Source organism: Rhinoraja longicauda, chromosome 7, assembly GCF_053455715.1.
Source record: "Rhinoraja longicauda isolate Sanriku21f chromosome 7, sRhiLon1.1, whole genome shotgun sequence".
Lineage (NCBI taxonomy): Eukaryota > Metazoa > Chordata > Chondrichthyes > Rajiformes > Arhynchobatidae > Rhinoraja > Rhinoraja longicauda.
In genome coordinates, this window is record NC_135959.1 from 59029128 (window position 1) to 59041358 (window position 12231).

The 12231-nt window shown below is 41.8% G+C and overlaps 1 protein-coding gene across 1 annotated transcript in view; it reads right to left on the minus strand.

The window, feature by feature from the left end:
• Positions 1-1852: 1852 nt before the first annotated feature.
• The window catches only part of LOC144595572 (ras-related protein Rab-38-like), a 34845-nt gene continuing 24466 nt past the window's right edge, over positions 1853-12231 (minus strand). Inside the window, exon 3 of the mRNA XM_078403132.1 lies at positions 1853-3645. Within this exon, the coding sequence (XP_078259258.1) occupies positions 3490-3645 (156 nt within the window). The 3' untranslated portion in view covers positions 1853-3489. The remainder of the gene's footprint in view (positions 3646-12231) is intronic.

Sequence of the window (12231 nt, forward strand, 5' to 3'; positions counted from 1 at the left end):
CCGAAGTCACTCCTTGGGCACCCATGCAATTTGAAGCTCACCCTGGGCGTCCTCCTCTTGATGCAGTGAAACAGCAGTCTGCTCCCAATAAAGAGGAATCAATGCACATTAGGTTGGTGGCAGAGGAATCGACGATTAGTACAATTTCATGTAATTGGAGAATGTTTTAGAGATTTTTGGGGTGAGAGGATGGTTAAATTTAAATGTAAAGATTAAAACGATGCTGGAAACTAATGTAAGTCAGAGAGAACCAAAGATGTGCAGGTTTGAAGGTTAATTGCCTTCAGTAAATCATCCCTATGGTGCAGGATAAAACTAGTGTACAGGTGTTGGTCAATAAGGAACACAGTGGGCTGAAGGGCCTGTTTCCATGCTAGAAACTAAACTAAAGTAAACAAAACTGTCAGGCTTCAACACAATTCCTCATTTGATTTAACACAAAAAAAAGATTATATATTTTATTGCCTTATTAAAGGAAGATCCACAGTGCCTCACAGTCAATAAATTATTTTTGAAAGGTAGTAATATTATGTCAGCAAATTTGCAAATAACATGCTTCAAATAGTGTCATGGAATTGTTAATATTCAATTGGGCTTGAGTTAAACATGTCACCCAAAAATGTATACTATTAACAATCCAGTACTGCTCCATGTTCAAATTGGAGAGGAGGCTTGACATTTTGTTCCCAAAATGTGAGACTCAGGCATAAGAACATTACGACTGAATCAACATAGTGCTTAACTAGCTGAATCACACAATGAGTTGAGAAATCAAAAGTTCCTCTTTTGGCAATTAAATAAAGAATGAGTAGTTTGGATTTCATTAAGGTTGATTAGATACAGAACAGGGGACCAATGCATGGAACCTGGTGACACGAGAGATATTAAACATATGTCTTTGTCAAAGAACTGCTGCTAAAATCCTGGTAAAAGATGTAGTAGTTATGATACTAAATATAGGCTTGTACACGAGGTGGTGCTAGAGGATTAGATGCTTATGAATGGTGTACCTTTGTTCGCAAGAAGATTTAAAGTTTAACCTTGCTGAGGAAGCTCATAAAAACTGTGGTCAGAAATAAAATTTATAGACATTTGGACAAGTATGGGTAAACAAAGGAGAGAAAGCACAGATTTGTTAAAAGCAAATTGTGCTTTACTAATTTGCTTGTGTTTTCTGATGTGGTAACGGAAAGGGTTTTTGACAGTAATGCTGTTGTTATTATGTATATATACATTCAAAAGGCATTTGCTAAAATGTCACTTAATATGCTTGTCAGCAAAACTGAAATCTATGGAATAATAAATAAGAGAAGCAGTATGAATACAAAATTGCTCAAGGGAGAGGAAATGGGGAGTCGTGATGAGTGGTTGCATTCTGGGCTACATGGTGTTCCACAAAACCTGGTATGACCACACAAATTCCTTCACATTAGTTTAGTTAAGTTTAGAGATACAGCGCGGAAACCGGCCCTTCGGCCCACTGGGTCCGCGCCGACCAGCGATCCCTGCACATTAACACTATCCTACACACACTAGTGAATTTTTCTTTTTAATTTACCAAGTCAATGAACCTACAAACCTGTACGTCTTTGGAATGTGGAAGGAAACCAAAGGTCTTGGAGAAAACCCATGTAGGTCATGGGGAGAACGTACAAACTCCGTACCGACAGCACCCGTAGAGTCTTCCACACTGCAAACGCTGCAACTCTACCTCTGCGCCACTGTGCCACCATTCTTTTATATGTTAAAGGAACGTATGTACAACCCATACCTGTCCAAATATCTATACATTTAATTTCTTACCGCAGTTTTTATGAGCTTCCGCAGCAAGGTTAAACTTTAAATCTTCTTGCGGACAAAGGTACAGGATTTATGACTCCAATGTGTGGAATTAGGTGTAATGGGCATCATTTCATGATATATAGCTGTTACTTCACTTGAAGATTGAATAATGAGGACAAGAGGGGCAGACTTCTAGAGGATGACAGCAGAGAATACATGCAAGAAGAAATTAAATACAGAGCAATGCTAAGTGATACAGTACTTAAAAGAATAGTAAAGGACTTTAAGCTTGTTAAGATAGATTGGAGATTTTTAGGATGTTCTGTAAGCACAGAGGTGATTTGATCAATGTGTTCAAAAATAAAGTAAATAAGTAGAAATTATCTTGCTGCTGAACTATGGGGCTCCATGAAAAGAGTTAAGGTTTTGGACTGTCTAGATTGTCCTTCCAGAGAATCAGCATGGACTCAACTGGTTTCCTTCGAGGAACTTTTGAATTGATTGAAAGATACAGCATGGAAACAGGCTCTTTGGCCTACTGAATCCACACCGACCCATTCACACTCATTCTATGTTATCCCACTTTCACATCCTCTCCCTCTATATAAGGGGACAATTTACAGAGGCCAATTAACCCACAAACCCACTTATCTTTGGAATGTGAGAGGAAACCAGAGCACCCGGAGGAAACCCACGCGTTCTTACGGAGAACATGCAAACTTCACTCAGACAGTACCCTGCATCACGGTCGAACCCAGATGCAGCAATGCCACTGTATGATTATTCTCATTGTCTGTGCTGAATTATTTAATCTCAGTCAAGGTAATAGTAAAGGTGGTGAAGTTGCTTAGAGATGGGGGAAAATCACACAGATCACAGTCTGTCTTCAGCATTTGGAATTAGTTTAGATCTGTTATTGGACTGCAGAAGACAGCTGCTGCCATACAATGCATTCAACAGCAGCAAGGGAAAATGAATTGTTACACTGTGAAGTGATGACCTGTGACTGTGTTATGGAAAGGGCTGCCTTCCTTTCTGCTGGAAAACAAGCCTGGAGGGTGAAATTCAGTTTTGAGCAAGGCACAGACAGACAGTACCAGATCTGCCCCTTTCAGGCATCTTGTCCTATCTTCTCCTCAATTAAAACAATCTAATATAAATTAGTCCGATTAAAGTTGAATTTTAACGTCTTGTTTCTTTGATTCCCATGCATAAAGGCTGTATCATCTTTAAAGACAGTCATTACAGTGAGGACTATTTTTTATATCAGAAACTCATTTTATTTCATACTCTTGTGAAACAGCTTGGGAATGTTTTTCCATGTTACATGTTCCCACAAAGTGAAGTTGATATTTTTGAACCATGTATTTTTTTTTAACTTTCCAAATCTCATCTTCCAGTTAAAAGTGTTGCTGGTGTAACTGACAATATTGCAACTCAGTTACAATGAAATCTTAGACACAAAGTGCCAGAGCAACTCAATGGGTCTGGCAGTGTATCCCTGGAGAACGTGGATAGGTTACATTTCATGCCAGGACCCTTCTACAGACTGATGTAGGGCCCCGAGCTGAAATGTCACCTATCCATGTTCTCCAGGGGTACCGGCAGACCCGCTGAGTTCCTCCAGCACTTTGCATCTTTTTTGTAAACCGGCATCTGCAGTTCCTTGTTTCTGCGATGAAATCCTGATATGTAAGCACTGAAAGTCTAAGCCTTAAAACAAGATGAGCAGCTGCCGTTGCTTCTGAAGGAATTGACTGTTGGGGTGACCACATCAGATTCCACAGACCGCACAAGGTCATTCTCGCCGGCAATGATGTGTTTCACCAAACACCGGGCTGCTTCCTCAATGTTGACGTTTTCCTGCAGATGATAAAAGAAGTAAAAATATGCATAAATGTATCTTGACTGTGAAATGAATGGCACTTATATACTGGATCATATCTATGAATACAATTGAAATGTCTTAATATTTTGGCTAGGATTACTTTCAATATTTTTTACACCTCACTGATTTTCATTGCACCGTCAAAGCAACCATGTCATTACCTGTCTAGATACAAACAGTTAGGGGCGGCACAGTGGTAGAGTTGCTGCTCTACAGTGCCAGTTGCTGTTTTACAGTGCCAGAGGATCCAGGTTCGATCTTGACCATGGGTGCTGTCTGTTTATACATTCTCCCTATGGAGGCTGCATGGATTTTCTCTGGGTGCTCCAGTTTCCACACACATTGCAAAGACGTACAGATTTGTAGGTTAATTGGCTTCTGTAAATTGTCCCTAGTATGTAGGATTGAACTAATATATTGGTGATATAAGAAAATAACTGCAGATGCTGGTACAAATCGATTTATTCACAAAATGCTGGAGTAACTCAGCAGGTCAGGCAGCATCTCGGGAGAAAAGGAATGGGTGACGTTTCGGGTCGAGACCCTTCTTCAGACTGATTGGTGATTGCTGATTGGCGTGGACTCAGTGGGCTGAAGGGCCTGATTCCTTGCTGTATCTCTAAACTAAACTAAACTCTGAAAATCCCTTCTGAACTCTCTTTGACTATTTATCTTCCTTTCTTTAAAATGTTCCATAAATGCAGAATGATTGAGTTTCAAATTATCTGAGCAAACTTCAACGCATGATGCTTAATGTCAAATTTAATTTTAAAACGTTCCATGAGGAGTATTGGTACATTTTACTACGTAAGGAATGCTCTATAATTATGTGCTATTTTTGTTGTTTATCAAAAATGCTGGCACTTGCCATTTGCTGCAATCCACATGGCAGGATGGGAAGACAGAAACGTGGGTGGTGCAGTGATCAGCGTTACAGGAATGTGTAGAAGCTTCACCTGTGCTGGCTTTTAGTAAAGGCAAGTGTGCAGAGTGGGGTTATGAGAAGTGTTGGGAAGTGATCATGAAACATGATGGTCAACGGCAGAGATGTTTACAGAATGAATGAATGAATACTTTATTGTCACATGTGACAAGTCCCAGTGAAATTCTTTGCTTGCATACCCAAAGTATGCAAATAGTCGCCACATAAGGATGCTGACATAGTTACAAAGTATACACAATATCCGTGCCAGTTCCACCTTTGTTCTCCCCCTGATCCACTCCCCCCTCCCCTCACTGCCCCCCCACCCTGCGCTAGGCCCTCCATTGTCCATTGTTCTCCCCCTCCCCTGTGGCAGTCCCCCCACAATGGGACTAAATAGATCAATTCAGTTGCGACACAGGGTAAAAATATAGAACGTTGAACATCGCCTCTTTAAAACTATGTACGTCACTCTGCGCTCCTTGAACTGGCTGGCTTATGATGAAAATCACAGAAAGTGTGCCCATTCTGCCCCAACATTTTGTGGTCCTGAAATTATTGGCAGTTTGGAAATCCTATGATTTGTCCTCTGGTTCTCCTGGTGCTGATTCCTGTGCTCACTCTAACATGCAGATATCGTCGTCCCTGTGCTCCCTTGAAACTTCTGGGTTCACTGAAAAATGGATTATCTGACTGCACTGCATAATATCCGAAAAAATGTGAATCAAAAGAGCGTTGAGAATTAATTTGAATACCATCCAATACTCCAGAATATCTGTGTAAGAAGGAACTGCAGATGCTGGTTTACATAGAAGATAGACACAAAATATTATGGTAACTCAGCGGGTCAGGCAACAGTCTTTCCAGAGTCTGAAGAAGGGTCTTGACCCGAAACGTCATCCATTCCTTTTCTCCAGAGATGCTGCTGACCCACTGATTTGCTCCAACATCTTGTGTCTGTCTCCAGAATATCTGTCAGTCTGCCACACCAAAGTGTTGAGCATGCCTCATTAACAGAGTTTTACTGCATTTTTTTATTGTGTTTGGTGATTTTTAATGGAATTTATCATTTTAAAGACGGTACATCCTCCTGAAAAACTGATTTCTGCTGCCACATTTCAATTGACGTGGCTACAAATCAGTCCCTTTATAATTGACGATACTGCCTGTCACTTTATTCTGCTGCTCTGCCTGTTTATGCAACATCCATTAAAAAGCAACATGTTCATTTTAAGCTGCTGCAGAGAGTGAAATATTTCTGCCATTTACTGAATGAGCACCAAATCTGAAGTGATTACCTTAAATAATCATCGTGCATGTCATTTCACCTTGATTGAAATAAAATGCCCATGTCTGCTGTATATTTCTATGCATATGCAAATATGTGTAGGTGTGTCTGGCTGTGTTCATAGGTGTCTGTTTGAGTATGCGTGTGGGACCATGGGTGCAGTATGAGTGTTTATGTGTATCCATCTATAAATGTTTGTTCCTGTGTGTCAATATGTGTATGTGTATATGTGTGTGTGCGCGCGTGTGTGTGTATGTGTACATGTGTGTGTGCGTGCGTGTGTGTGTGTATGTGTATGGAGGGTGCCTGTTATTGCATGTGGGTGTTTTGTGTGTTTCAGAAGAAGGAACTATCAAACTAATCATAGAAGTAATGAATATCGAGATGGCGTGGGGACAGGATGAAAGGAGGGGGCATTTGACTAGTTTCGTGAAGCAATAGATCAAATATATCTAATGTGAAAGTAACAAATAAAAGGGCCAAGAAGGAAATAAGTGTGATTTCTTTCATCTCCCAGACAGTTACCGATCTCATCACCTCTGACGATCTTCCCTGCATAGCCTCCAACCTCATAGTTCCCCAGCCCTGCATTGCCCACTTATATCTCTTTCCCAATATCTGCAAACAGAACTGCCCCGGCAGACTCATTATCTCTGCCCATTCCTGCCCCACAGATTCATCTCCAAATAACTTGATTCCAACCTCCTTGTCCAGTCCCTTCCAACCTACATCCTAGACACCTCACATGCTGGTCAACTCTTCAATAACTTGCAATTTCCAGGCCCCCATTGTCATGAACGTCCAGTCTGAAGAAGGGTCTCGACCCGAAAGGTCACCCATTCCTTCTCTCCAGAGATGCTGCCTGTCCCGCCGAGTTACTTTTGTGTCTATCTTCGGTTTAAACCAGCATCTGCAGTTCCTTCCTACACATTCATGACTGACATCTACTCTAAACCCTCCGACTCCCAGTTATTTGGGTTACACCTCATCCCATCCTGCTACTTGCAAAAACGCTATCAATTTCTCAGTCCTGCCGCATCTGCTCCCATGATGAGGCTTTCCATTCTAGGACATCTGAGATGTCATCCTTCCAACATTTCCACCATCTCCAATGGGATCCCACTCCTGGCCACATCTTCCCATCTCCACCCCTTTCTGCTTTCCGCAGAGACCGTTGCCTCCGTAACTCCCTGGTCCACTCGTCCCTTCCCACCCAAACACCCCCTCCCCATGTACTTTCCCCTGCAACCGCAGGAGATGCAACACCTGTCCCTTTACCTCCCCCCCTCGACTCCATCCAAGGACCCAAACAGTCTTTCCAGGTGAGGCAGAGGTTCACCTGCACTTCCTCCAACCTCATCTATTGTATCCACTGCTACATCGTTGCTACAAGCGCAGGCTTGGCGATCATTTCGCTCAACACCTCCGCTCAGTCCGCCTTAACCTACCTGATCTCCCGGTGGCTCAGCACTTCAACTCCCCCTCCCATTCCCAATCAGACCTTTCTGTCCTGGGCCTCCTCCATTGTCAGAGTGAGGCCCAGCGCAAATTGGAGGAATAGCATCTCATATTTCGCTTGGGCAGTTTACACCCCAGTGGTATGAACATTGACTTTTCTAACTTCAGATAGTTCCTCATTTCCCTCTCTATCCCCTCCCCCTTCCCAGTTCTCCTACTAGTCTTCCTGTCTCCTACTACTTCCTTTCTTTGGCCCACCCCCTCTCCTGACATCAGTCTGAAGAAGGGTCTCGACCCGAAACATCATCCATTCCTTCTCTCCTGAGATGCTGCCTGACCCGCTGAGTTACTCCAGCATTGTTTGGCTTCCTTCTTTTGTAAAGTTGGATTCTCCCCTGTTGTCATAGATGGATCCCTCACCCGTGTTTTCTATTTCTCCCCTGCCCCTGCCCCTGCCCTTCCACATGTTCCTTCCCAATCCGTGACATCGCCTATTTATTTTCTCTCGAGATGCTGCCTGACCCACGGAGTTACTCCAGCATTTTGTATCTCTCGACTTGCTCTGGCCTCACAATTCACACTTCTATTTTTCCCTCACATCTATTGTCTTTTCATCTCTGCCTTTTATTCCACCATTTGCCTATCAAAAACCCCACTCACCTGTAACCACCTATGACTTACCAGGATCTATTCTGCCCCTCCTCTCTTCCAATGTTCTACCCACCTTCCCTTGACCACAATCAGTCTGAAGAAGGGTCCCAACCTTAAAACTTACATATCCATGTTCTCCAGAGATGCTGGCTGACCCACCGAGTTACTCCAGCACTTTGTGTCCCTCTTTCCTCTTTGAATTTTTAAAGCTTATTTTTAAATAAAACTGAGCAAAATAAATTAAATTGGAAAACAATTACTGGTATATGGGAAATGTAAAACAATAAAGGTGTTTAGCAGGAGAGATGGACAACATATGCCAGAAGAACTCGCACTTGAAAGTATAAATCATATTTATAAATAGTACTTCAACCAAGTATCCAAATAGTAAACATGACATTTATAACTTGATATATAGTTTGCTGATGGTGAAAAGCCAAATGTGTGGGAAAAAGCCCAAAGTGCCGGCATCTTCAAGGGGAGAAAAGATGGAGCGTTACAAGAAAGGCACGACACTTAAAAGCATTTTGCATAACCTTTCGATCATGCCAGTGAGGAAGCCCTTCCAGAAAGTGAAAGATTAAAGTAAAATCAAAGTTGATTTTACTATCACTAACCTGACATAAGGAATCATTAACACTGACAACTAACGATGCAAGCAGAACAGGATCAAAGTGAATGCCTCCCATCTGTTCAATTTCACTTCCAAGATAGTTTAGATACAGCTCCAAAAAGGCAAAAAGTGTTTAAGATATCAGTTGATGACACCAAGCTTCCCTTTCCATCATCTCGTGACATGGTCTTTAAATTGATGGAATATTTCACCAGTATTCCGTACTGGATGAACGGAAATTTCCTCCAGCTGGATATTGGGAAGATCAAAATTATTGTCTTCATTTACCATCGTTGGGGACCATTTGGAGCTGAATTAGACTGTTCTCAATTTCTGTCAAACTTACTTTGAATAGTTTGCCACTTACCTGTGCTAAATCACAGCAGCAAATTAACCTACCACCAAGACTGGGAGTAAACATCAATGGAGAGAATGTGCAATCTCCAATGTCCTTGGCAATGTTGCCGGAAGTAGTTCCCACTTTTTCTTTAAATTTGCCAGCAAGATCACTGTTGTTTGGTGAATTATGGATAATGATAAGTTAGAGTAGAGGACGGAGATCAATCATCTAATTGATTGGTGCCATTACAACAACCTTCTGTAAAACCAAAGAGCTGATTGTTGACTTCAGAAGAGGAAGGCGAGGATCCTTGATAGGTCGGAGATGGAGAAAATCAATAACTTCAAGTTCCTGGGCATGCATATTTCTCTAGATCTGTCTTGAAAGAAAGCCCATTAATGCCTCTACTTCCATAGAAGATTTTGGAAATTTAGTATGCCGACAAATAATCTCTTGAACGTCTATAGGTGCACGGTAGAGAGCATATTGATTGGTTGCATCACAACTTTGATCAGGACCTCAAATGGCCAGAAATGAAGGAGATTACAACATGTTGGACAGTGCCCCATCATTCACGGGTAGTGACCTCCCCACCATCAAATAGACCTTTAGGAGGCGCTGCATCAAAAAGGTAACCAGCAATAGGAAGGACCCACACCACCTTGGCCATGCTCCCATTTCACTCCTTCCATTGGGAAGAAGGTACAGGAGTCTGAAAACCATGACCTCCAGATTCAGGGACAGCTTCTTCCCAACATCCATCAGGCTATTGAACACTACAAAAACCAACTAAACTTTGAACTATGAATTTTCTTGGTCGCACTAGGGACAACAAATTTTGCACTAATATTTTTTTATTTTATTTATTTAACATTTTTTGTTTGTTTTATATTATCTATTGAGTACTGTGTTTACAGACCTGTTATGCTGCTGCAAGTAAGAATTTCATTGTTGTGTTTCAGTACACATGACAATTAAACAGTCTTGACTCTTGAGCGTTATAGCTGCATTTGGAGTATTGTGTGCAGTTCTGGTCACCCTATAACAAAAAAGCTGTGGAGGCTTTGCAAATGGTGCAGAGGAGGTTTACCAGAATGATGTCTGGATTAGAGGACATTAGCTACAGGAAAAGGTTGCTCAGACTTGGATTATTTTCTCTGGAACATCGGGGATTGTGGGGAGACCTGATAGAGGTATATAAAATTATGAGGGGCATAGATAGGGTAGACAGTCAGAAACTTTTTCCCAGGATGGAAATTTAAATAATAGAGGGCATAGATTTAAGATGAGAGGGACAAAGTTTAAAGGGTCAAGTTTTTTTACACAGTGGCTGATGAGTCCTTGGAATGGAATGCCAGAGTGGAGGTTGAGGCAGATACGATAGTGGCATTTAAGAGATTTTTGGAAAAGCATATAGATATATAGGGAATGGAGGAATATGGATAATGTGCAGGCAACTAAGAGTTGGTCTTGGAATCATGTTTGGCATAGACAATGTGGGCTGAAGGGAGTGTCCTTGTGCTGTGCTATTCTGTGTTCTGTATTCTATGTTCTTTCTCCTTATGTAGCTAGAAATTAATATTTTAATTTATAATACTCCCCTGAAGTGCCTTAGATTTTCTTGCCTTATTAAAAGTACTATATTAATACATTATTTTTGCCATTGCAATACAAGATATTAATTTGTTTAGGCTTGTTTGCCTCAATGTAAAAGGCCCTTTACATGTCGACACAAGGAACTGCAAATGCTGGAATCTTGTGTCGAACACAAAGTGCTGGAGTAATCGTACAGGACAGGCAGCATCTCTGGAGGACACGGATAGGCAAAGTTTTGTGTCAGGACCCTTATTCAGTCTGATTTTAGTGGGGGGAGGGGAAGAACCTGGAAGAGAAAGAGGCTCGGGACAAAGGCTGGCAAGTGATAGAGTGCTGGTGGCCAGGGGGGGGTGTGGGTCCTTGATGAGGCTGGCTACTTTTTTGAGGTGGCGCCTCCTGTAGATCCCTTCAATGGTGGGGAAGTCAGTACCTGTAGTAGACTGTGCAGGGTCCAACAAAAGAGAGACAAAAGGGGACAAAAGGAGACAAAAAGCAGATAAGGCCCGAGCCGGCTACCTGCTCCTTTTCCGGGCATATGTCCATGCCAGGATGGTACTAGAGAGAGATTGTGCGCTGTCCACGGGCACCCTGGGGGATTTACGGGACCGCTGGGCTCCGTGGGGAGTGGAATGCATCATAGAAACATAGAAAATAGGTACAGGAGTAGGCCATCCGGCCCTTCGATCCTTAATAAGCATTGTGAAATAGTTATTTAAGAATATTTGTTTTACTTGTACTATGGTGGTGGAATTGTTTTGAATTATTTAGTATTGTAAATACTTAAATAAATCTATTTTTGGTTTTTAAAAAAGGGACAAGGAGACAAAAGGGAGTCAGATAAGAAGGGAAGAGTGTAGGAGGAGCGTTACCTGTCCCTGTTTAATAGCTGAGTGTTCCCCATTGACTTCAAATATTTTGGCACTAAGAATCTATCCTCCTCATCTTGGATGCAGGTGGCGTGCACAGCTAACAGATGACTTCATTGTACTACCCCATTCAATCGTATTTCAAACCTTCAGAAACCCAAATGCAATCAAAATGCAGCATGTCCTCTCAAACAGCAGGAACCCAGCAGAATTAATGACACTAAAATTATTTCCCAAAATTGTAGGCTGAATGATGAGCTGCAGTATTTCTTCTTAGCACATCTGTCTTTCCAGAGTAATATTGTGGCCTTCTATTGCTACACTCGTGAGGCTATTTGCTAGCAGGTGAATTTTGTAGCCGGCTAATTACAACCATGACCTTTTATCAGGTATATCAGGAATCTGCACGTGTAATATTTTTATCCATCCTGATAATAGCCTGAAATCCATCAATTCTCTACTGTGTCCATCCCACAGGATACACTGGATAGATTCATAATAGGCATCAGAATGGAGTGGAGAAGGTTCCAATTTAATAAAGAAGATATTGCAAAGATGATCATTCCCAAAAGTGTGGGGAAATAAGATAAAAGAGATACAGTGCCTCAGCTCGTTTACAAGGGATTAACAGGTTATTTAATCTTAAGGGACAGCCTGGATATCCATCAGCAAGCAAAGAATGGAACAGTGCACAAATCTGCAGGAAATGGGCAAATTTGAACCAATCCTCGGGGCAAACTGATCGTGACCTCAGCCATCCAAATCTAATGATACTTTTACCACATGACTGAGAAATTCTGCATGGATTTGTCATTTTGAAGTAGCTT